The sequence below is a fragment of the Sarcophilus harrisii genome, chromosome 1, assembly GCF_902635505.1.
Source record: "Sarcophilus harrisii chromosome 1, mSarHar1.11, whole genome shotgun sequence".
Classification (NCBI taxonomy): Eukaryota; Metazoa; Chordata; class Mammalia; order Dasyuromorphia; family Dasyuridae; genus Sarcophilus; species Sarcophilus harrisii.
This window is the reverse complement of record NC_045426.1, coordinates 712,417,237-712,441,524: the sequence shown is the minus strand read 5'-3', so window position 1 is coordinate 712,441,524 and position 24,288 is coordinate 712,417,237. Positions and strand designations below refer to the sequence as shown.

Sequence of the window (24,288 nt, the reverse complement as noted above, 5' to 3'; positions counted from 1 at the left end):
ACCCCTCCGAGAGCACCTTCCCCAAGCAGATGCAAAGCTGAGGGCCCGAGATCCGTCCACAGGGAGAAGGAAGGAGGTCCCGGGCTCTCATCCCTCGATTGTCACCCTGAGCACCCGACAGCACATGGCTGACAATCAGCAGGAAGTTAAGACCCCAGAGGAGGGGACGCAAAACGTCAGTTGGCAGCCCTTGATGAACTGACATCCATTGGTCCAGATGAATGAGACCCTTAGGTACAAAAGAAGGGGCAGAGGTACCACAACATGTGGGCAGCCAGGGGCACAGAGGAGGGTGCCAGGCCTGGAGGCAGCAAGTCCTGGGTTCAAATCCTGCCTCAAACACTTGCTAGCTGTGTGATCCTGGTCATACCTCACCCTGTCTGCCTCCATGTCCTAAAATGAGCTGAGGAGGAAGTGGCCAAACCCTCCTGTGTCTGGGTTCAGAAAATGGGGCCCGGCCACAGCACGGAGCGGGCAAACGTCTTGGCTGCCAAAGGAAAGGGAACAGACTCTGCTAATTGAATGTGGATTCCTGGGAAAAGGCCCCAGAGGGCGGTGAAGGAGCCGAAGGAGCCGGCTGGGGCAGGGAGAGCCAGAGCTCAGGAGAGGACCTTCAGTGCCCGAACCCTTCCCAAGTGGGCTGGGCCCTCCCTGCCGCCCTCACCAACTCCCCCTCCCCCTCCCCAGCAGCTCTTCCAAAGCTCCCCTCGGCTCTGCCCTCACTCAGGGTTCATCCGCCACCTCCTGGCTCGCGCCGTCTCAGACTGCGTGGCCACACTCCTCACCGAGGCTGGCCCCCGTCCTTGCCGTCTGCTCTCCAGTCCCCACTTTCGCTTTCCGCTCTCCCTCCCTGCTCCCCCTTTCCTGCTCCTTTCCCTCTGTCCCTGCTGGCCGTCGTTCCGGCTCTCCCCTGCCCTGTGACGCCAAACTCCCGGAAGAGCCGTCTACACTGCTCTCCTCTCATTCTCTCAACTCAGAACAAGCAGAATTCGGACCTCATTGTCCCACAAAGCCGCCCCCTCCCAAGCAGGGAGGGCCGCTCAGTCGCCAGACCTGGCGGCCCTTTCTCCATGCTGCGTCTTCTGGATCTCTGCAGCCTCGGACGCCGCGCTCCCCCTCCCGCTATTTTCGTTCTCCTTTTCCATCTCCAGACTCCGGCCTCCCTCTGAGACCAGCCCTTCTCGGTCTCCTCTGCTGGGTCCTTCCCCAGATGATGCCCTCTAATCTTCAGGGTCCCTCAGGACTCTCTCGGCCCTCCTCTCTTCTCCGTGCTCCTGGACTGGACGACCCACTCAGCCCAGCAGGTTCAGGACCTCCCTCTGCCTCTGGCCCCCGGGGCCAGGCCATCCTCGTCTCTTGCTTCCATGAAGCAGCAATAAGAACCCCCCCCCCTTCCCAGCCCCTTCCCCTGGGGTCTCCAGCTTGATTAAATATATCTGCTGCTTTTCTCCTCCATCAGACTGGGAGCTCCTTGAGGCAGGGACTTTTGCCTTCTTCTGTCCCCAGTTCTTGGCTCAGGGCCTGTCACTTAGTGAGTCCCTAATGAACAGATCATCCCGTCTCCCAGGGGTCCAGAAGCCTTGCCCTCGACACCATGGAGGCTGCTCGAGGGCAGCCGAGCTAGACAGTGACAGCCGTGAGCAGGAAGGACGAGACGTGTGGGAGGGGAGCCCGGGAGAACAGCGGGGCAACAACCAGGGCGCAGAAGGGGACGGTCAGTAGCCGCCGCCACCGCCTGTGGGAGTCTGGCCTCTGCAGTGGCCGGAGAGTCAGGGAGAAGCTGGGATGGGAAGGGCCCCTGAGGACCGGGCAGGAGGCCAGCTGGATGGACTGCTTGGGGCTCCCTGGTTCAAAGGGCAGGGAAAGGAAAGGGCCAGGCCTATAGCCAAGGCCCCCAGGAGAGGCCCGACTCTGGCAGCCCAAGGACGGATTCTGGGGAAAGACACAGGGATGAACTAGGCCAGCAGAGACAGACCGCAACCTGCCCCTTGGAAGGACTCCTGCATCGAAGGGAATCCCAGGATGGAGCTGTTCAGGAGGGAGGGAGCCTGAGAACAGAAGGCCATCACTGCCCTCCAAGGACCTGAAGGGAGGGGAAGGGAAATGGGAGGAGAAAGGGCAAGTTCTCAATCAACCTGTACCTCAGTTAGTGCTTAGGGCCCTGGAGACCACGCCAACATTTCGGGTCTCACACTAACCAGGAACATTTATCAGTGATTTGAGTCTCAGTCTCTTTTTTGTGAAAAACTATGGAAAAGAAGGTTACTCTGCAATGATTCTATTCAACAAGTCTTTCGAAGAGCTTACTCTCTGCAGGAGTTTATGATGGGAGGCAAGGAAAGGGGGAAAAAAAAGAAGCAAAGAGTCCTGCCCCCGGCAGCTTTTTTATTCTACAGGAACCCAGGGGCCAATGGATCTGGAATCAGAACACTGGGCTTCAGGCTGCCTTGATGACCAGGTGCTCTAAGAGACCTCCTGGCATGGAACCAGAAAGGCAGAGTGAGGGGAGGCTCTCTCTGTGCTCCCCCCCCCAAACCCTCCAATGCCTTTAAAGAATGACAATCGTCCAGCCCTGGATGGTTTGGAAGTGGAGGAAAGTCGCACCAGGGTGAGAGTCGACCGCAGCCCAGCACAGACCGCCCCAGCACAGCCCCAGCTCCAGAAAACCAGGGGCAGGCCTTGAGAACCACTGAATCAGCAGCAGCTTCCTGCTCAGTGGAGCAGGGACCCTCGTCACCACTCCCGGGCAGAAAAGAGTGCCTGTGGTCACTCGCAGACCAGATCCCGGGCCAGGAGAGCCGCAGCCCTCTCCTTAGATCATACCCCCTTGGAAGAACTGAAAACTTAAAGGCTCTAGATGTGTCTCTGAAAACAGCTGCATAAAACCCTGAAGCTTTGGATAGTATAACCTCCACCCTGGAAGCAGAGCCCCTCTTTAGCAAAAAGTCCAAATTCAAAGAGGCTGGGAAAATGAGCAAACAACAGAAAAAGAATCTGACCACGGGAAGTTACTATGGTGACAAGGAACTTTAAAACACACTCAGAAGATAACAAAGTCAAGGTTTTTACATCCAAAGCCTCTGAGAAAAGTATAGTCTCACACCACGGAAGAGTTCTAAAAGAATTAGGAAAATCATGTGAGAGAGGCAGAAGAAAAAGGGGGAAGAGAAATGAGAATGATACAAGAAATCAACAACTTGATTAAGGAGACACACACACACAAAAATACTTTAGAAAATAACACCTTAAAAAACAGACTAGGTCAAATGGTAATAGAAGTACAAAAAGCCAATGATGAGAATAAAGCCTTGAAAAGTGGAACAGACCAAATGGGAAAAAAATATCCACTGAAGAAAACAACTCCTTTAAAAGCAGAATTGGACAAATTGAATAAAAAGCTCACTGAAGAAAATAATTCCTTAAAAATCGGAACTGAGCAAATGGAGGCTAGTGATTTGATAAGAAATCAGGAAACAATAACAAAAAACCAAAAAATTAAAAATCGAAGACAATATGAAATATCTCGCTGGAAAAACTGACCTAGACAAAAAAGAGCCCAGACATCATCTTTCAAGAAATTGTCAAGGAAAACTGCCCTGATATTCTTGTACCAGAGGGTCAAATAGAATCTGAAAGTATCCATCTATCATCTCCTGGAAGAGATCGCAAAATCAAAACTCTCAAAAATAAGATAGCCAAATTCCAGAGTTCCCAGTTCAAGGAGAAAATAGTCAGCAAGAAACAATTCTTACATTGAGAAGCCACAGTAAGGATAACTCAAGATTTATCAGCTTCTACATTAAAAGATCAGAGAGCTTGGAATAGGATATTCTGGAGGGAAAAGCAACTAGGATTACAGCCAACAATCATCTCCCAGGAAAACAGTATAATTCTTTCAGGGGAAGTGAATGAAATAAAGGATTTTCAAGAGTTCTTGATGAAAAGACCAGAACTGAATAGAAAAACTGGCTTTCAAACACAAAACTCAAGAGAAGCATAAAAAGCTAAACAGAAAAGATAAATCATAATCAACTTACTAAGGTTAAACTGCTTACATTCATACATAGGAAGATGATGCTTACAACTAATAAGAACTTTCTTATAATTAGGGTAGTTAGGAGTATATACAGACAAAGGGTATTAGCTGAATGTGAAGGGATGATCTCAAAAAAATCAATTTAAAGGATGAGAGAGGAATGTACTGAGAAAGAGGGAAAGGAAGAGCTGGAATAGAAGCAAGAGAAAGCTTTTACAATGGAGGGGAAGAGGGTGAGGTGAAGGGGACTGAGTGAATCTTATTCTCATCCAAATTGGCTCAAAGAAGGATTAATTTACACACTCAATTGGGCGTAGAACTCTAATCTTACACTATGAAATAGTAGGAGGGGAAGGGCATGAGGGAGGTGATAAAAAGGACGACTGTTTGGGGGAATGGTTCAAAAGTAAAATGCTTTTGAGGTGAGACAGATTGAGAGAGAAAGAGATGAGAGAGAGAGAGAGAGAAAGAGACAGGACAGGAGAGAGAGAGAGAGAGAGAGAGAGAGAGAGAGAGAGAGAAAGAATGGGGGGGATAGCAAGAGCAATTGTGAAAAAAATTTGAAGCAAATATTTCTGAAAAAGGCCTTGTGTCTCAAATATATGGAAAACAATTAAATTTGGAAAAATAAGAACCATTCTTCAACTGAGAAATGATCAAAAGATAAGAATGGCTTCCATTTATTTCATATGAAATAATCATAGTTATCTATAACCATACGATAAAAATGTTCTGACTCACAACTGACTGGAGAAATGGAAGTGAAACAATTCCAAGGTACTACCACATACCTATTAGATTGGCAGCGAAGACAGAAAAGAAACAAGTGACAAATGTTGGCGGGGATGTGGGGGAAATGAGACATTAGTGCTGTTGATGTTGTTGTGAACTGATCTGACCACTCTGTAGTGCAATCTGGAATTAAGGATTATAAAACTAGGCCTATCCTTTGAGCTAGCAATACCACTCTAGGTACATATCCCTAAAAAGATTTAAAAACAAACAAAGAAAAGGACTTATATATACCAAAAACTGGGATGCCCATTAGTCAGGGGTGGTTGAATAAACTGCAGTGTGTAAATAGGATGGAATACTATTGTGCCATAAGAAATGATGAGCAGGATGATCTCAGACAAACCTGAAAAGACTCCCATGAGCGGATACAAAATAAATGAGCTGTGTACTAAGTAACAGCAATATCATAAGATGATCAGCAGTGAATGATGTAACTACTCTCAGCAATATGATGATCCAAGACCACTCTGAAGGACTTACTATGAAAAATGTTATCTATCCCCAGGATAAAGAACGTTTGGACTCTGAAGGCACAGCAAAGCATATTTTTTTCATTTATCTTTACTTATTCTTTCTTGTGATTTTTTCCCCTTTTTATCTATTTTTTTTCTTTCACAACTGAAATTAATATATTTGAGATGATAGCACATGTATAAACTATATCAAACTGCCTACCTTTTTTGGAGGGGAGAGGAGGGAGGAAGAGATAAAAAGAGGAAGAAATATGTGGAACTCAAAATACCGTAAAAATGAATGCAAAAAATCTTCTTGTGATGTAAATGGGGACAAAATACTATCATAAGCTAAAAGAAAAAAGGCCCTCCCCAGGCGGCGCCTCAGTTTCCTTCCCGTACAATTAGGGGAAAGGCACTGATTTCAAAGGCCCTTTGCAGCTCAAACCTAAGCTTTCCGGCCCACTAGCCAGGTGCCTCCCAAGACTCCAAGAAGAGCTGAAGGAATCGGAGACTCGTGGCAGTGGGAGCAGAGGGCTGCCTTCAAAGCCCTGCAGGAAGCCTGAGCTGGGAGAACTGGCTGGCTCGAGATCTCAGGCCACAGAAATGGCACGAGCTCCTTGCTTAGGTAGCGAGCTCCCTGTCGCTGGAAGGATTTAAGCAGAGTCTTGCTGGACTCCTGCGGGGGGCTGGGGTGTGGATGGGATAGTCTCGACAGTCTCCTCCACATTTCCATCTCTGTGACTCTATGGAGAGGCGTCATGGGCAAGTAGAGAGATTCATTTTACAGCCAGAGCAGACAAGACAGCTGCCCCATTACGCTGGGCAGGACGGGGGCTGAACTACTGGGGGCAGGACGGGGAAAATGGTAGCCCTGGAAAAGTTAAGGCAAACACGCTTCCTCCGAGCTCTGCATGGTGACGTAAAGCCTCCATTGTCCCACCGCACTCCAGCTTGGGGCCGCCTCAGAACCAGCCTCTTCCCCGGACGCTGGCGCTGTGAAAACCCTGCTCCAACCCACTAACCCTCAGGCCAAAGAAATGCTCCTACCATCCATGGAGTGAAAGAAGGTTCCTCCGGGAGAGTTGGGGGGCGGCACTCCTCGCTCAGGGCTCACCTGAAATAGGAAACAGGGTCCCTGATTATTGGAGTCCCTGGCCCCGCTCAGCCAGCACACCGTCCTGATCTACTACAGCCAGAAAACCTGGCCGGCCCCGCTAAGGTGGGCACCCTCTGACTGTCAGGCTCTCGGGGCCAGTCCTGTGAGGACACAGTCCTCTGCTAGGCCCCAGCCAAGTTAGGAAAAGAAAAGGAGACTTTAGCACCCCTCAGACTGCTCCTGGTTTTGAAAAACCTTTGTCTAGAGGGCAAAACTCAGCCGTGCCATTTTCCACACGGGCACCTATAGTCCCCTGCCCTGTTCTCTGAAAAAGGTCTGCCAGGTCTTTGCTACCGGGAGAGACGACCTGCATCTTCTGTTCCCTTCCCAGTAGTGGGAAGACAGCAGACAAATGGATCAATACCCAATCATCCTGCAGGGCTGCTGTTGCCATTAACCTGGTAAAACCACTGAAGAGCAGCAAAAACTGAGGCGGTCGCTTGCCCAGGATCTCACAGCCAGATGGGGTCTAGGTCAGACTCAAAATCACAGCATCACCCAATTCCAGGCCCCAGTGCCCAGGCCTATGCCAAGGGGCCAGTGTGGGCAGCACCCAGCCAGGGCGGGCAGGAGAGGCAGAGACAAGAAACACAGGGGAGGGATCAGCCCGGGAAGCAGGCGGTGGCTTTCTCCGAGGGCCAGATTCACGCCTGGCTGAGGAGTTTGTTCGCTGGTGACCAGGGGAGACCCACCGTGGCCAGGTGGACTGCTGACCCACGCCAGCCCGGGATGGTGCCAAGCTCTCCCCACCTTAGCTTGGCATGACTGCCAGGGGACCCAGCTCACCTGAGTAATGCTGGAGACGCTGCTGGTTTTTCTCTTCAAGGTGCCTTCCTGGTAGACGGTCAGCAAATTGCTGGGCAGGATGGAGCGGAAGTCGTTGAAGGAGCGCCTGCGAATGCCCTCCAGCTCCTCTGGGACTTTGAGTGACTGCGGCGGGATCTGAGGGAAGAGCTTGGAGAGCAGGGGCTCCTCCGTGAGGCTGAAGCGCCCGAAGGCCCGAGCGATGCCCAGCAAGCAGGGCACAGTGTAGCGACACAGGTACTCTGGAACAAAGAGGAGGAGGAGGCTTTAGAGCCAGGAGGGCGAGCCATTCCCCGCGTGCCAGGCCTGTGGTCAGGTCAGGAGCACTGAGAGCAAAGTGCACCCAGCCCTTCAGGAACAGACGTCTCCCAAACAGGGAACAGCAGGAACACTGTGGCACCCGAGGGCCAGTCCCAACGAGCAGAGAATCCGCTCAGCCAGGGCAGCCCTCCCAGAATGGGCAAGGCCTCCCCTGGGCAGGCTGCATGCCCCAGGCCCACTGACAAGCGCCAGCAGCAGGAGGCAGCCACACCGTCAGGGCCTCGGACACTTTATCTACATGCTCAGACTGTGACCAAATGGCACATGCTGAGCTGAGGATGGGCCATGCCAGGCCTTCGGGGAGAGATGATCTCAGACTTTCAGGGAGAGGTTGGTGGCAGGCCCAGGGCTCTCTCACGCCAGCCCCTCCTACAGATGGGCACTGAGAAGGGCACTGCAGGAAGCCGGGACAGCTCCTTCCCACCAAGCTGGAGGGACTCAGAGCCCTCTGAGCTGGGGAGGGGGAAGGGCCTGGCACAGTGCGGCTGGCCACCCCCGGCTCTGGCCCCCTGGGGAGAGGCCCAATGAGTCCCTCCCCCACAGTCACGGACAAGCGTTCCCCAGCCAGTGCCGTCTATGAGCTCCAAGCCCAAGGTGCTAAGCACAGGGCTCCTCCCCCTTGGGCTGTGATGTTCCTGAGAAGAGCCAGGGGCCACCCAGGAGCAGTCTGGATGCCCCGAGACAAGGGTGCACGTGCACACCCTGACAAGACTCCATCAAATCCAAAAGACAAACCCATAACCATCAACTTTGCCCTTCAGAGATAGAGTAGGGGGAGGGACGGGAAGCAGGAACTGCCCTCCTGAGAATCACGCCATGAAAGAACATCCAACATACCCTTTTCCTGAATCTCCGAAGCCTTGCACATCCCCAAAAGGAGGTTCAAAACGTGCAGAACTGTCTCGAAAATCTGGTGGTTGAGAAAACAGATAAAGGCAATGCAAAGGTTAAAGGTTTTAACAATGCCCTCATGGGTGAAGGGGTGCAGTGCCCAGTGCCGGCCTGGCGCCCCAAGGAAGAGCCCCATCTCTGCCCAGTCCTACCCCCGGCATTGCTTTGGGCCCTCCTCAGTCTCCCCTCAGAGCCCTGGGAAGGTCCATTTAACTCTGTCCCAAACAGCTGGGCACCTGATCTGCCCAACAAGCTCAAGAGGCCACCTGGGGGCAAGGACAGAGGGAGGCTCGAGGCAGCCCCAACAGTAAAAGGGGACAGCTGACAGCCCCCCAAAATGATAAAAAGTGGGTACAAGGACATCATGGGGGGTGAGCCCCGCCACCTCACAGTCTCGAGGACAGCACAGGGACAAATGCTCACAGGGACAAAGCGGGGCCAAAGAAAGGTCCGATTGGGTTTGGTTAATGAGGCATTTAAAAAGATTTCTACCCCAAATTACCGAAACTGAGAAGCTTCCCTTATGGCCTGCCCCAAACGGCTGGAGACAAATGGGTTTGCCCCAAAGGGTTCGTGGAGAGCAGGGGCTGCTGGCTCTGGCAAGCCTGGCACACAGAGGGGCCAAGATACTCAGGCCGACTGGGAGGGGAGGCATTCTGGGGTTCGGGGCGCAGCACGCAACCCATCCCCCAACATCCCACTTTAGCCCACGAAAGTTTCCCGCTCTTGGTGGGACCAAACCGGCCATAGGCCCAGTAGAGATGTGTGGGAAATCTCACCTCGTCGCGCAGGGAGGAATCCCGATAGGCCACGTCCGACAAGAGAGTCACCAAGCAGAAACTGAAGTTCTCCGCGACAGGAAGCATCCCTAGGAGACACGAGCACATTAGGAAGGACTCCCGGGGAAAACGAGGGCGCTGCAGGCGGGGCCGTCACCCGACCGCTCCACTCTGGGAGCAATCCCGAGCTAGACCCAAACTGAGCGAGCGGCCCCACAACCAGGTCTGTGTCCCCCGGGGAGTACAAGGGAAAGGACCGATTTGTACAGAACTCTTCCTAGCAGCTCTTTGTGGTGGCAAAGACTTAGAAACTGAGGGGACGCCCAGCAACCAGGGAACGGCCCAGCAGGCCGTGGTAAATGATCCAGAAGACTCGATGAACGGGATGGTTTCAGAAGGACCTGGGAAGGCTTACACCAACCGATGCAAAGTGAAGTGGGCGGAAACAGGAGAACATTGGACACAGACAGCAACAGAATCAACTGTGAAAAACTTGGCTATGTACATTGATCCAGGACAGTTCCAAAGGACCAGGGGGGGGGGGGGGGGGGGTGCCATCCACTTCCGGAGAAAGAACTGATAGAATCTGAATGCATGTCAAAGCAGACTTTTTAAAAACTTGATGGATTGGGTTGTGTTTTTTTTTTGGGGGGGGGAGGGGGGGAGTGTGCATTTTCTTTCACATCGTGACAAATATGAAAATGGTCTAACTACGCATGCATAATTTATATGTGCATAATTTGCTTGTCTTCTCAATAAGGGATTAAAGGGAAGGGAAGAAGAGAATTTGGACCTGAAATTTAAAAAAAACAAGAGCTAGAGATTGATTTTATGTGAAATGAAGCAGAAAATCCAGCTCGCTACCTCCCAGGACAGTGCAGAGGAAAGGTCTTTGAGAAAATGTGGTCATGGCCTGCCACCAATGGGTCAGCCCCGCAAAGGACAGAAATTCAACCTCCACAGCCCAATGGCCTCTTCTACATTTAAAACAACCCTTGAGCCACGGATGCCCCTTATCGAGCCTCCTGACATCAGGCCTTCCTTCCCTGCATCTTGGCTCCTCTCAGAAGCTTAAGTCTGAGGAAGCAGGATGGGTGAGAATGGCAATAGGGCTGAGGCGGGCTGCAGCTCCTAGGGCCCACCCCGACAAGAACCAGAACCGCTCACTGGGACTACGAGAGGATACTGTCCCCGACAGCTTCCGGAACTAGGGGTGCCTCCCCACCACATGGGGATGACTTTGCAGAGGAACAGCAGCCATGCTGAGATGTGGCCCCAAGGCCTGGAGCCATCAGCATTTATTCACTGACCCAGCCGTCCCCGGAGCCAGCTCTCGCCAAGGTAGGACACCCCGGCCCGAGCAGCAGGCTCTGTGATTCGCCACCAGTTTTTTTTGAAAAGTGAAGGGGAAAAGGGGAGCATGGACTTCTCTAAGAAAAACATGCCTGGAGCCACCGGGGGTGCTGTAGTGGATAGAGCCCCAGCCCTGGAGTCAGGAGGACCTGAATTCAAATTTGGTCTCAGATACTTAACATATCCTGGCTGTGTGACCCTGGGCATCCCTTAACCCCCACAGCCTGGCCACAAACTGCCGGGTCCCTATCTAAGGTTCAAGGTGTGGTAGGAGGCCAAACTCGCCTAGCTGTCATCAGGAAGGGAGCCGGGTCCAAGGACCCCCACCCTAGACAAAGAAGCCCCCAGCCTGGGGGCTCCAGCAGGCACTGACAGGGCCCCCAGCTGGGACTCCTCGCAGCAAGGCCTCCGGAGGGTCATGAAGGGCCCCGCACGGACAGGCCCCAGCTGGAAGCCTGCTTGCTGACCAGCCTGGGCACAGGCAGGGGGATCACAGGTGCAGAGCAGCTCGGCCTAATAAAGCCGGCTCTGAACGATGCTGCAGCAGTTATGGAAGAAGGGGGGCCCTGAAGGGCACCCCAGGGAGTGCCAGGGCAGCCCCTCCTGTGACCCTGAGCAAGTTGTGCATCTGCACAAGGTGATGAGATGGCACAAGGACATCCTTTGGGAAAGCGTCCCAGGCCGGGAGAGCTCTCCTCAGAACCCATCTGGGCACCAGGAGCTCAGGATGAGGAGGAGCCGGAGGAGCAAAGGGCGAAGGGGCAAGGGCTCCAGCCATGAGAAGAAAGGCCCAAAGTGGAACTTTATGACGGAAGAAGGAACAGGGAGCAATCAGGGAGGCAGAGACCAGGGGAGCCAGGGAACTGAGGCTGAAGTCACCCCGAAGTGCCAAAGAACCAGTGGCTTTCCAGAGCCCAAGAGGCTGCCGCCCACGCCGGGGCAAGATCAGAGCTGACAAGATGGCAGCCACAGAGCCCTCTTTCAGCTTTCAGCTGAAATTTGGTGACCCGCCCCATTTTGAAGATGGGGGTTGGTGCTTCTTCCAGTAACAGAAAAAGCCCAGGCAGTGTAAGGAAACGAAAAGTGACATTTGTGGATGCATCAGAGCCCCAAGATCTGGGGCTCCCCAAAATTCAGAGGGGCCAGGAGCTGCAGGAGCTCGTGCCCAGGGAAGGCTGTCAGCCTCAGAGCAGCTTGTGCAGAGGGCACTAGAATGAATTCAGAAGGACTTGGACTCCAATCCCACTTCAGACACACATTCGCTGCATGGGACCAACTTTCTTCTCTGTAAAGTGGGGGAGGGGGCCTGAGATCACTCACAACTACCCTCCTCCGGCCCCTGATACAGAGAGTCACAATGAAGGTTTTCAGGGTTCCCTTAAACTCTCTGGAAACCAAGACCCCCTCCCCCCCAAAAAAAAACAAAGAAATGAAGCTATAAACCAAGGGGAAAATCATCTCCCCATCATTTCCCCATTCTGAAAGAAAAATCAGAGTGACCCGGAGCCCATGTTGACTCCCGCGCCACAGCCTAGGCCGCTGCCAGAGCCGAGCTCAGCCAGGGCACCCAATACCTCCTCACTGGAGATAGGCTGGGGGGGGGAGGGGGGCGGCTGAGAACCCAGGGGCCTTCCCCCCTCCCGCCAATCAAGATAAAGCATCTCTAGAACTCTGGGAGGCAGGGAGGTATGTCTCCCAGGCCCCAGATGGGGACCTTACAGGATGACGATGGCTGGGGAGCCCGCTGTGAAGGATGCCCACTGGGAGCCAATGAGGAAGGCCCCGAGGTCCTCCTTCTGGGAGGCAATGAGCCGGCAGTGCAGGGGCACTGGGGAGGGGACATTCGTGCAGTTTGGGGGGCCACTGAGTAGCCCCAGGAGGAGCGGAGGAACCAACGGGATCTCACCTCGTTTTTTCCGAGCTGCACTTTCCTCGATCCAGTGCACTTTGGGAAGACCCTTCAGCAGGCGAAGGAGGTAGGGAACAATGTGGTCCTTGTGCTGAAAAGGAAAGGGAAACACAGTGAAATCAGGGATGGTCCAACTATCCCCAACCACCCCCAGTCCTGGGGAACGCCTGGTGGGGGGCCAGTCCCCCTTGGGGCCATGAGTCCCAATGAGGTGGAAGGACAACTGCGGCAAGGCCTGAGGGCTCCCAAAGTGGAGGCTCAGGAGGCAAGAGAGGGGCAGGGCACATAAAGATGCCCACCATGCCACAGGAGGCAGCTAGGAGGGCACTGAGAAAATGCCACCTCTTAGTGGGGCAGGGCACTATGGCAGAAGAGGCACCTGGGAGGGCACCGAGAAAGTGCCACATCTTCCTCAGCCAGTGCCCAGCTGAGTACTGAGGACATAAGGGTGGGGTTTGAGGAAAAGATGGAGATCAAGATGGACAGTCTGGGCTGGAAAAGAAGTGACAGAGAACATGGGGAGCCGAGGACAGAAAATGATACCTGAAGCAGGATGAATAAATAACATTCATCTTCGTGTCTTAAAGCTGGGTTTCATTAAGATAACCCTCCATGTTCATTCCTCAAATACTTGTGGAACACTTAATTCTCCTTTAGTTAAATCGGGCAATTCAAATATTGGTCTTTGGGGAACAAAAGCTCTCTAATAAGAGTCTGGCAAAGATTCTCTCCCTTGATAATTAACTTCTAGTCTGGGTATGCTTTCCCTGTCACTTCATCTCCATTGGTAAATAAAATGGCCAAATTATCACGTGGTTTTCAGATCCAATTGCAGAAATGTAATGGAAAAAAGGCTCTTAAATACAATGAATCACTTTTAATGTGCTTAAAAATTCATACCCTCATTAAGCCTAATCTATTAGTGAAATGTGAGAATAACCCACACCAGATTAAAGTTCTATTGCACAAAAAGTACTTGATTTAAAATTACTTTGATTAACTTGTTTCCTTTAACCTCCTGATTTAAATCAATTCTATTCTAAGCAATATGTTTCACAATCTAATACAATCCATACCTGCAGATTTGATTCGATAAGAAAAATCCCCAAAGCAATGACAGCATCCCTCCGACGTTCGTCTAACTGGAAAATCCCATGAAAATCAACAGGACACATGCAGAGCAGTTTCTGGACCTAAGCAAAGGAATAAAAACATGTACCATCATCAAGAGAAAGCTAACCCAGCCTCAGACTGGATCCCGGCTACATGGGACTCCTCAGAAAAACCTGCCCTTTTTCACTATGTAAGACATCATCTTCTAAATGGATCCAAAAAAAAGTCACAAAGTCTGGTTAAAACCAGAGGGCAGGCAAAGAGACCTAATTCAGTTTCAATTGATCAATGATGGACAGAAGCAGCTACACCCAAAAAAAAAAAACACTGGGAAATGAATGTAAACTGTTTGCATTTTTGTTTTTCTCTCCGGGTTATTTTTATCTTCTGAATCCAATTCTCCCTGAGCAACAAGAAAACTGTTTGGATCTGCACACATACCTTGTATCTAGGATATACTAGGACATATTTAACATATATAGGACTGCTTGCCATCTAGAGGAGGGAGTGGAGGATGGGAGGGAAAAATCGGAACAGAAGTGAGTGAAAGGGATAATGTTGTAAAAAAATTACCCTGTCATGTATACTTGTTGTGTATCTAATTTATATTTTAATATATTTAACATCTACTGGTCATCCTGCCATCTAGGGGAGGGGGGGGGGGAAGAGGTGAAAAATTGGAACAAGAGGTTTGGCAATTGTTAATGCTGTAAAGTTACCCATGCATATATCCTGTAAATAAAAGGCTATTAAATTAAAAAAAAATTTACCCTGGCATGGGTTCTGTCAATAAAAAGTTACTATAATAAAAAATAAAAAAATAAAAATAAAATTAAAAAAAAAAAAAAAGAGGTCAGGGACCCTACTTGAGACTTTTTCCAATGCAGCAAAGGAGAGGCTGGAAATATCTATCACAAAGCAATTCCCAATGAAGCCAGAGCAAGGGAAATCTCACCCAAGTTGGGATCCAAGCAACAGCAGTGAAAGCAAAGAAAAAACGGCTTCACTTCTCATTTTTCAAGTTACTATTTGCAGCAACAAAAATGCAGTTAATATTTGGGACTGGGTGAAAAATGGAGTGGATCAATGGAACTCACTAAACAAAGAAAAATCCTAACAGGACTCAATAACCCCAAAATCAAATCCTTTAGGAAAGAACTCCCAATTTTATTTTATTTTTTTTAAATGATGGGAAAATGAGAAAGCAGACTGGCTAAAATTTAGGCCGAAGCAGCATCTTATGTCATGTCCCCCCATAAATCCAAAATAGAGATCATATCATTAGGAAGTTGGAAAAGAGGCAAATCAGACTCCCCCCAGCTATGGGCAGAAGGGGTGTTCTTAACCAAGGAAGGGCAGGAGATAATCATGGACGATAACATGGATAAATAAACTTCTGCGCAAACACTGCGCAAACAACACTGATCCATCTAGGTTTAAGGGAGGTGGCTGAACAGTAAAAAAAATCTTTGTCTCAAAGTTCTCAGATAAGTTGGTATCCAAGATATGTAAACACCCAACAACCACAGAGATACGGCGAGAGTCATTTCCCAGGAACAAACAGCTCCCACAAGAAATGCAAACTATGCACAACCTCAAGACGGCTCTGAACCATAAATGAGAAGAGAAATGCCAGCAGAAACCCCCAGGAGCCTTTGCTGACCGGTGGAAAGCCACCTGGGTGGGCACCCGGGGGCACGCGGATGGAGCCGAATCAGCACCACCAGCCTGGACAGCGATCTGCACCCAAGTGCCTCACAGGTCCAGACCCCAGGGACTCCCACATCAGGCTCTGACTCCAGGGAGGTCATTGCATTAGTCAATAAATATTTAATAGACAGGCTGTGAGCCAGGCGCTATGCTCTAAGTACTGCTGATACAAATAAAGATAACAGACACTCCTTGACCTCCAGGAGGTCGCTGCCCAATGGGGGAGACAACAGCCAAGTTGGAAACTGGATAAAATGGAAGGAGCGGACAGAGAAAGCCCTGGAGTTATGAGGGGCTGGGAGGGCTTCCTGGGCAGGGTGGGGTCTTAGTTTGGAGCCTGGAAGGCCAGTGGTTGGGCTGAGGATGATTTCCAGCCTAGGGGCAGCCAGGAAGAATGGTGGGGAACAGGAGGAGCAAGGAGGCAGAAGGGGCTTTGGGCAAGAAGACTGGGGAGGAGAAGGCGCCACTTCCACCCAAACCCTCTGTGTAGGCGCAAGGAGCAGAAACAAAGGGGAAGCCCTGGCAGACTGAGCTCCAGGGAACCATGAAGGGGAAGTCAGCAAAGCCAGTGGCTGCCAATAATGAGAGCAGCTGGGGGAGAGGGGGTTGGAATCAGCAGGACAGATTCAATAACACTTCCTGAGATCCTAGGCAAGTCATTTCTCCCTGTTTGCCTCAGTTTCCTCCTCTGTAGAATCACCCAGAGAAAAAAATGGCAAGACAGCCCAGTATCTTTGCCAAGGAAACCCCAAATGGGGGAAGAAAGAGTTGGACACGACTGAACAATGGAATAAATGGAAATGACCCCAAACAACTGAAAGCACATTATGGAGAACAAGCATGGTCCCAAAGGCACCGCGCCCTGTCCCAGGCCCCCCTGCTCTTGCAAAAAGGAGACATCCCCATGTGTTGGGATTCTGCTAAGTCAGTGAGACTGATGGAGACAATAGTTCTCTCATTTAGCCTGGGTCAGTGTGATCTGATCCTACAAGGAGATGTTGGGCACGAATTTAGAGCTTGAAACAAGGCACTAAGTGGAACTGAGGAGACAATGGTTAAATCCACTTTAGCATCGATTTAATCCTACAACAAATAATGGTTTCCCAGAGATATAATGATTGGGGTGTGCTCAGTGTGGGGCAGATAAGGAGGAGCTGTCAGGGCCAGAAGGAGAAGTCCACTAGAAGCTCATTCGGAGGGAGCCAGAGGCAGAAGCCGGCAGAGGCAAAGGACTAGCGGCAGGAACCAAGGAGAAAGAGACCTCTATTAAAGCTAATTGGGCCCAGGAAAAGAGACAAGACTTTGAAGGAGACAATAAAGGATTTAGACTTTAACTCCTGGCTGCATTTGGGGTGATCATTTTGAACTGAAAGGAAGCCTGCCTCCAGAAGCCCCCCAAGAAACCTGCTCCCAGAGAACAATGTATTTTAGAGAAGAATATTACACATGAGCAGGGGGCAGGGGGCAGGTTTCCAAACTTTTCCAATATTTTGAACAGTTTTGCTGATTTTTCCCATCCTTCCTCTTTTCTTTTTCTTATTTGTCGTTATATGTACTGGTCCTCTGGGAGAGGAGGAGAGACCAGCTGACTGCGTGGAGTCCCACGACATTCTCCCAGAGCAGCCCTGAAGCCACACAGGGACCACAGCCTGTGGTCGGGGGGACCACTACCCTGAAAAGGGGCAAAGGGGCAGAGGGCCCAGGAAGCCGGCGGCTTCTCACCGGAGCCGGTGCCTTTCTCGGCCCAACATTCAGAAGCATGAAGGACCCCATCTTGATTTAAAGGCCTAAGTACAAAAGCTGGAGAGGAATGCAGAGACTAAGTCAAGCGTCATGGAGGGAGAGCCAATCAGCAAGCGGTTCCCCTGCTCTTCCCTGAGGGGTCTCACAGCTCTTGCCCCCGCTCCTACAGCCCCACCATGGGGATGCCCCTGCCTGGTACCACGCTCTCTCGCTCTGGATCACAGAGCAAGTTCTGGTCCTGGCCACGGAGGCCCCCGTCTCTTGTAGCCTCTCGTCACCCCATGTGAAGTGCTAACTTTCCCTCCCTGCTCCTGCCTCTCCTCCACACCCACCATCCCTCTCCTTGGGATCAGGAGCTGTCCCTTCCCACCCTTTCTTCATGAAGCAGCCTGGGAATCCTCTCCTTCCATGCAGCTTTCCCTGATGTCCCCCCAGCTCTAAGGGTGTCCTTGAGCTCCATTTGTACTGATGACTTTCTAACTTGAATTCTATTTTTTGGTCTGCTGGGAATCCCAGACTCTAGGGACAGGAAGAGGCCTCGAGGGTCACCAAGAACAAACGTTGGGTGAAAGGGCCCTCACCTCCCTGACTAGCGGCCTCCATCTCTGCCTTAATGTTCGGACAGCTCTGGGAGTTAGGGAGCTTCTGCCCTCCCTGGGTCTGCCCCCGGGCACAGCCAGCCCATTCCGGGCCATGTCAGGGCCAACGGAGCTGGAGTTCTCAGCAGGCCCACCAGAGCCTGCTTCAAGTACCTGAAGGGCCGTGGGAAGAAGACCTTAGACCAGAGTGGAGTAGCGTCCACTGCTCTCTGGCGGGATCCCTCTGCTGGCCTCCTGACTCTCCCCCTCTGGGGGGCTCTCCCTCTTCACTGTGGCTTCCGGCCCCTTCCTGGCCCACTCTATGTGGGCAGTGCCTTCCCTTGGAGGTCACCTCCCCTTCACCCTGCATTTCTGTGCATAGCTGACCTTTTGTTTCCCCCTCACGGTAGAACACGAACTCCTGGAAAGTGGGTCTGGCTTCCCTCTGCATCCCCACTGTACACAGCAGGGGCCTCATCGTGCTCAGTGATCTAATGGACAGTTGTCAGAAAAGACTATGGCTCTGATTCATCTACTCAAGGGTGACTGAGGCTTCTAAGACTCCCAATAGCCTTTGCAGGATTTGTGGTCTTTTGTGAGAGATGGTTCAGTGGGAGGCTGTCCATGGGCGGCCCCTCCTGGCCTGGCTTTGCTTTCCTGGGCCCCAGGGGGCCAGATCCCATGTGCTGAAGCTAGGGAATCAGCAGGGCCCCTTCCCCAGAATTCTTTTACCACCTTCCTTGTCCCGAGTCTCACCGCCCTTATTAATCCCTAATTTGCTCCATAAGAAATGACTTCACGGGAGATGACAATGTAAATCAACCAGAATTTCTTAAGCCCTGTTTTAAACAAGTACACAGTTGGTGCTTAATAAATGCTTGCTGACTTGACTTGCCCAGGCTTCTCAGGCAAGTGCCTTAGTCAGGATTTGCCCTCAGCTATTCCTGAAGTTCAGTGACAAGGTCACCTGATAACAAGGAGCTGACAAGACTTGAGCTCAAGTCCACAAGGAGCATTTCTTCGCGCCTCCCACATGGCAGGCACCGGCACCAGGCAAACATTCTAGGAAAACCGGGCCAGCATCTACTTGGGCAAAGGGCTGGGAAGGGTCTGGCTTCTCTCCTCAGACTAGAGGGCAGAGCCACGCCTGGGGGAGGGCGTCTCACTTCCTGTGGTCTGCGCTGCCCCCCCCTCGGGGGGGGGGGCCTTGCCCAGCCACCACATTCCCTCTCATCTCCTGGAGCACTCAGAGCGCCTGGCACCTACCTGGCACCTAGTGCTGGCTGACAGAAGGCAGAACCCAACCCCCCCCCCCCCCGCCCAGACAAAGGGAGGGCTCATACTGGCGGGAATGAGGGCGGACGGGGGGGGAAGGGGGAGCATAGCCCGCTGACTGTGTGCAAAGGGACCCAGAGTCCGAGAGACGTGGCCAAAAGGCAGCTCGGCTCTATGCTGCAGGCCCCAGTGTTTCTGGCTCTGGCAGAGGTTTGGGATTAGTTCAGAGAACCTGTGTCTCCGCCGAAGCCCGATCCCTAACTAACTCCCCATTAATCACAAAGAGACACTTGACTCCAAAGAAAAACAAACTACAGCCAAAAAAATTAAAATGAAAAACGTCATTGCAGATTCTGGAAAAAAACAATGCTCTCCCTTTGAAAGTGCTACGAGAGAGAAAGGCAGCAGGCCGGCCCTCCGGCGCGCACTGAGCTGCACGAGGCTGGGTGACCGGGCCGGGGGTCCCCCAAGCTGAGAAAGCAGTATGGCCTGAGCCCTTCTTGAAGCCCAGGAGACGAGGCAGCACCAAAAGGATTAGCAGCCGGGGCCACGCGGGGCTTTTAAAGGGCCAGTCTTGAGGAGTTCACTGGGGCTCTGGCATCCCTGGAGTCCATGTGACTTCACAGGGTATGGGTGGTCACTGTCCCTCTCTGACATGAGATTCAAAAACAAAGTGACCTCTCCGTGGTCCCCCAGCTAATGCTGGTCAGGGGCCAGATTGAGGGACTTTCTCAGCACCCTGCCCCCCTCTCTGGCCAGTTCCATCCCAAACACCCCAAGTGCTGGATGCAGCACCGTCGCCCAGCACTGGGCTAGTGAGGGCAGGGGCAACCTTTTGCCTGTGTCTGGCACACAGTAGGCCCTCACTCAGTGCTTACTGACTGACCTGCAGCCACTCATGCTGTTAGTCTGCGCACAGTGGGCTTGTCCCTAGTGTGCAGAGAAGGCAGAGCCTCTCTCCTATGCTCGCGGGGGATGGGGGCCGTATTCACAGGGCATCCAGCTTCACTATCCCAGAATCCTAAGCACAACCGAGAGTCCCTGGTCGATATCTGTGCAACTGAACAGAACCAACGCTGCAAAGGGAAGATCCTGCCAGAACACAGAAAGTTTCATCCGGGCATCCACAGTTGGACTGAACTCCTCAGAAATCTCTTCTGTAGCAACAAGGATTCTGAGAGGCGGCCGGCCCTCCCCGGGAACAGCCGACTGGGGCTCGTCCCATGCTCCAGCTGCCGGGGGTACTGGCCGTTAGGTCCGTGCTGCTGGTGCCCACAGGACCGAGACAGACACTGTAACCCCTAAGAGCCAGGAGATGGCATCCCAGGGCTGCTCCTGGGTCTCCCCGTCCAGCCCCTCCCGCCCACCCGTCTCCAAGCATCTCCTCTTGTACAAAGGCTAGATTTTCTGTAAAGGCCCATGATCCCTTCCTTCCTCCTGGAAACAGAAATCTGGCAATCCTTAGGTTCAACTTATCCATCGTTTGTTGGATCTAGAGCTGTTTCTTCATTGCCTCTGAAGTCCCACAATGCACTATACACTCACTCAAACACACCCCAAGTCAGAACTGGAGCAGGAAAGAGCATGGGGACCCCCGGCATGAGGCTTGCCCGCCTCCCTTCCCACCAGCTCCTGTGGCCTTTTCCAGCCAGGCTTTGCTTCCTAGCTGGGCCCCAGCTGGGCCAGCCCTCAGTCTGTTGGGAGTAGCCCTGGTTTCCCTGGTAATTAGGTAGGGATCTGCTGTCCCCTCTAACTTGCAGAGCCCTCACAGGTGGAAGGCCAAAGCTTCTAAGAAAGCCATGCTTGGGTGGATAAGAGCCTTCATGCACAAGAACTGGAATAACGACATTTCAGAGGAAAATCGCGCTCCAGTATCCCGGCTCCTTCATTCACAGTGGCAAGACGGGAGCTGAGTGCCAAGGAGTTCGGGGAGGGCAAGAGGAGGCGGCGGTGGCCTGGTCACCGGCCGCCCATTATTACGTGGGTGTTACCTTCTGCACCTGGGAAGTAGGGCAGCCCTAAAGCATTAATGATTTCACCAACAATAACCCTCTAGCCTGGGAACTCGAACCACTAAAGTGAACAAGAAACAAGCACCTTTCGTTTAGGTTCAGCCAAGAAACATCCCTCCTGCTTTGGGGGGAAGAAGTCTCTGCCCCTCGGTCTCACGGAGCCCCCAGAGCTCCCTCAGCCAGTCCCAGCAGGTGCCCAGGCCAGGAACATTCCCTCAGATTTTCCACTTGTCCTCCTGGATACTTTTTCATGGTCTGTTCTCCTGAGGCCTCCACGAAGGTCCTCCTCATGACACAATGAGCTAGGGGGAATGAGGTGGCAGGGCCTGGTCAGCCGGACAGGCTTCAGGCACCGAACTACGTGCCTGATTCCCGGAACTCGGGTCGCCACCGGACTGCGGGCCACCAGGGGAGCACTGTTTTGGACGCCCTGGAAGAGTGTGCGTTCAGGCCGAGGGAGAATTACTTATACGGAAAGATCGCCCACCCCGATGTCAGGAAAACTTGAAATAATAAAGTCTTTTCAGGGAATAATCCCAGGTAACTTGTCAATCCCAACAGCTCTGCATGAAGCTGGTCCGAGAGTCTGACGCAAGTGCCCACATTGGAAACCAGTTTGAGGAAGCCCTGTTGCTGAGGGCTTTGGGTTAAACTCCAGAGGCTCTCGTTCTAACCTCTTGCTCCATCACTGCACAATCTTGTCTCCTTGTAAATCCAGAACGTTCAAGCTTCCAAAATAAGCACGGTCCCAGCTCTTGTCAGAACAGCAGAACAGAGCCTCCGCCACAAATGGAGCCGCCTCTCAGCACCAGCAAAAGCCTGGGAGGCGGCATCAGACACGCTCCAACTGCTCTGGTTCCCTTAGCCAAAGGTGCTCTGGCCGCCCGGCGAGGTCTGCAAGAGGCCCATGTTGTCAGGTTGAAGTGGCAGCGCGAGAGCCCGGCGACACTGAGGGCCGGGGGTGGGGGACAGGGGGGTGTGAGGGGGTCGGGCCTGCAGCCCGCATCTGACAGGTCAGCCTCCACCGCACCACGTGACGAGAAGAAAGCAGGAACGGTTCCGGTCCGCTTCAGAAAGCCCGCCCTGCCAGTGCAGCTAAAACCTCAGCCATTTAGACACGGGCCTGCGCAGAGCCCCTCGCCCTCCAAGGGGGCTGGGCAGGCAGCAATGAAGTGCTTTGTCCGGGCTCCCCTGGGCTCTGCAGGGACGCCACCAGGAGAAATAAGCTGATGAGGCCTGGGGAGGCTGGGGGGGGGGGGCTGGGGCCGCCGGGGTCCGGCCCCCAGCTCCCTCCCCACCGCCCCTGCGCAGGCTTCTGAGCCCTCCTAACGCCTCCAGAACAGACTGGGCTCCAGTCTCCCGCTCAGACATTGGATAGTACGGCCAAACGGGCCGGGCAGCCGCTGCCTCGCAGGGGCCCGGCTCCTCTCCCGGGGAAGCCGCCTCCGCTGCCAAAGCTCGGTCCGAGGCCCTCGGAGCCGTCTGTGTCCTTCCCCCACATCCCGGCCGGCGCCCCCAGCCCCCTCAGCAGAGGCCCCCCGAGTTCTCCAGCACCGGCCGGCGCGGTGTTTCCCTCGCCCGCCGGCCCCGCCCGGGACCAGTGGCCCAGGGCGGGGAGGGGCCGGGCCGGGCCCCCTCACACACAGGTGCGCCTGCGCCCTGCCCGGAAGCCGGGAGTGGGGGAGGGCCTGAGGTGCCCCAGGAAGGGGGGCGCGGCTCGGACCACCCGCAGACCCGGCCCCGGGAAGGGGCCCTCCCCCGGTTCCGCCCGAATCTGGCCCGGCTTCACAAGGCGGCCGGCTCCGCAACGTTCTCCCAGAGCGCGAGGGGGGCCGGGCGCATTTAGGGTTAGGGTTAGAGTCGGCAGCGCGCTCGGGGGCCCGCGGGGGGCCCTGTCGCCTCGGGCTGGGGCTCTGCCGCCTCTGCTGCCCGAGGAGGAGTTCTGTCCTCAGGCCCCTGCGCCCCCCCCCCCCAGGCTCCATCCTCCCCGCCCCCTGAGGGTCCCCCAGCCCGGGCCCTTCCCCCGGCAGGGCCAGCCCGGGCCCGCAAAAGCGGCCGCCCGGGGGCACGTGATCTCACAGAGGGGGCGGAGCCGGCGGGGAGCAGCTCCCGCTGCCCCTTTCCCCGCGCCCCCCCCTGCGCCCCAGCTCCGACCCCGAACGCTCGGAGGAGGCTCCCGGGAGACTGGCCCCCGGGCTGGGCTCAGGAAGGGGCGCGGCCGGAGCTGCGGCGGCGCAGGATCGGAACTCGGGGCTCTGGGCGCCAGCTCCGGCCGCGGCTCCCGGGAGAGAGCAGCGCGACAGCCGCTGTCCCCGCTCTCGGAGCGGGCGGGGGTGAGGGGTCGGGGGTCGGGGGTCGGGGGTGAAGGGTCGGGGGTGAGGGGCCGGGGGCGCGCAGAGCTTCCCCTCCCCAGGGCCGGTCACCTTGTCCAGGGCCGCGGGCCTCTGCACCGCCAGCGAGCGGGCCAGCGACAGGACCGTGTTGAAGTAGAAGCCGCGCGCGGAGCCGCGGCCGGGGCAGGGGCCGGGGCAGGCCGCCGGCCGGGCCGCTCCCGCCGCCATGGCCCCAGCCGAACCGCCTTCCTCCACCTCGGCCTCGGGCGACTCGGGCTAGGAGCTCGCGGCCCTTCCTGGCCGGGCCGCCACGGCGCAGGCGCAGACTGCCCGCTTCCGGCTGGCCGCGCACGTGACTTGCTCTGTTGTCAAACCCCGGGGGGGGGGGGCCCGGGCGAGCCCATCACAGCGGGGGGGGGGCGGGCGGAACCACCCGCGCTGCAGCGCTTGTCTGGGGGAAACACCCCCCGCCTTCCGCCCGGTGGTCAGCCCCAGGGGCGGGGCTGCGCCTGCGCCCCGGACCCGAGCAGCCGCTGGGGGCGCAGCTGGCTGAGGCGGCGGCGAGCACGGAGCCGAGCCCCGAACGGCGGGTAAGAAGGGCGGCCCCGGGGGTCCGGCGGGGGCCCCCAGCCCCTGGGAGCGGAGGGAGGAACAGGCCCCGCGGGCCGAGGGAAGGGGGAGGGCCCGGACGGGGAGGCGCAGCCCGAGGGGTCACGGCCCGGGCCCCCGGAGCCGCCGAGGCCGGGGAAGGGCGGAGGCCCCCGGGGCTCCCTGCAGCGGCGCTGCCGTCAGCGTTGTACCCCCGCGAGTCCGCACTTTCGGGGGAGGTCTCCAGGGCGAACCGCCGCTTCGCGTCCTGGCTCTGGGAGGGCAGGCGGTGCTCCCCTCCTGCGTGCGGTGCGCCCGCTCCCCTGGGGGGCACCTGCTCGGGGCGCTGCCGAGGCAGAGGTCAGGGTCACCGAGTCCCTGGGGTCCCTAGGCACCCGCTCCTTCGGCTGTGGGGCCGTGGGAGAGGAGCCCGGGGA

The 24,288-nt window shown here is 54.6% G+C and overlaps 1 protein-coding gene across 3 annotated transcripts in view; it reads right to left on the bottom strand.

The window, feature by feature from the left end:
- Positions 1 to 23,631, bottom strand: part of PI4KA (phosphatidylinositol 4-kinase alpha) — a 79,214-nt gene extending 55,583 nt beyond the window's left edge. For 2 of the 3 annotated variants that reach the window (XM_031949036.1, XM_031949037.1), the window contains exons 1-7: positions 23,354 to 23,631; positions 13,576 to 13,692; positions 12,497 to 12,590; positions 9,238 to 9,326; positions 8,405 to 8,477; positions 7,229 to 7,488; positions 6,334 to 6,400 (exon numbers count right to left, since the gene is read on the bottom strand). In XM_031949036.1, the coding sequence (XP_031804896.1) occupies positions 6,334 to 6,400; positions 7,229 to 7,488; positions 8,405 to 8,477; positions 9,238 to 9,326; positions 12,497 to 12,590; positions 13,576 to 13,692; positions 23,354 to 23,491 (838 nt within the window). In that variant the 5' untranslated portion in view covers positions 23,492 to 23,631. Of the gene's footprint in view, positions 1 to 6,333; positions 6,401 to 7,228; positions 7,489 to 8,404; positions 8,478 to 9,237; positions 9,327 to 12,496; positions 12,591 to 13,575; positions 13,693 to 21,015; positions 21,711 to 23,353 lie in introns of those variants that run through there. The other variant, XM_031949038.1, reaches the window with a different exon arrangement.
- Between the last annotated feature and the right edge of the window lie 657 nt (positions 23,632 to 24,288).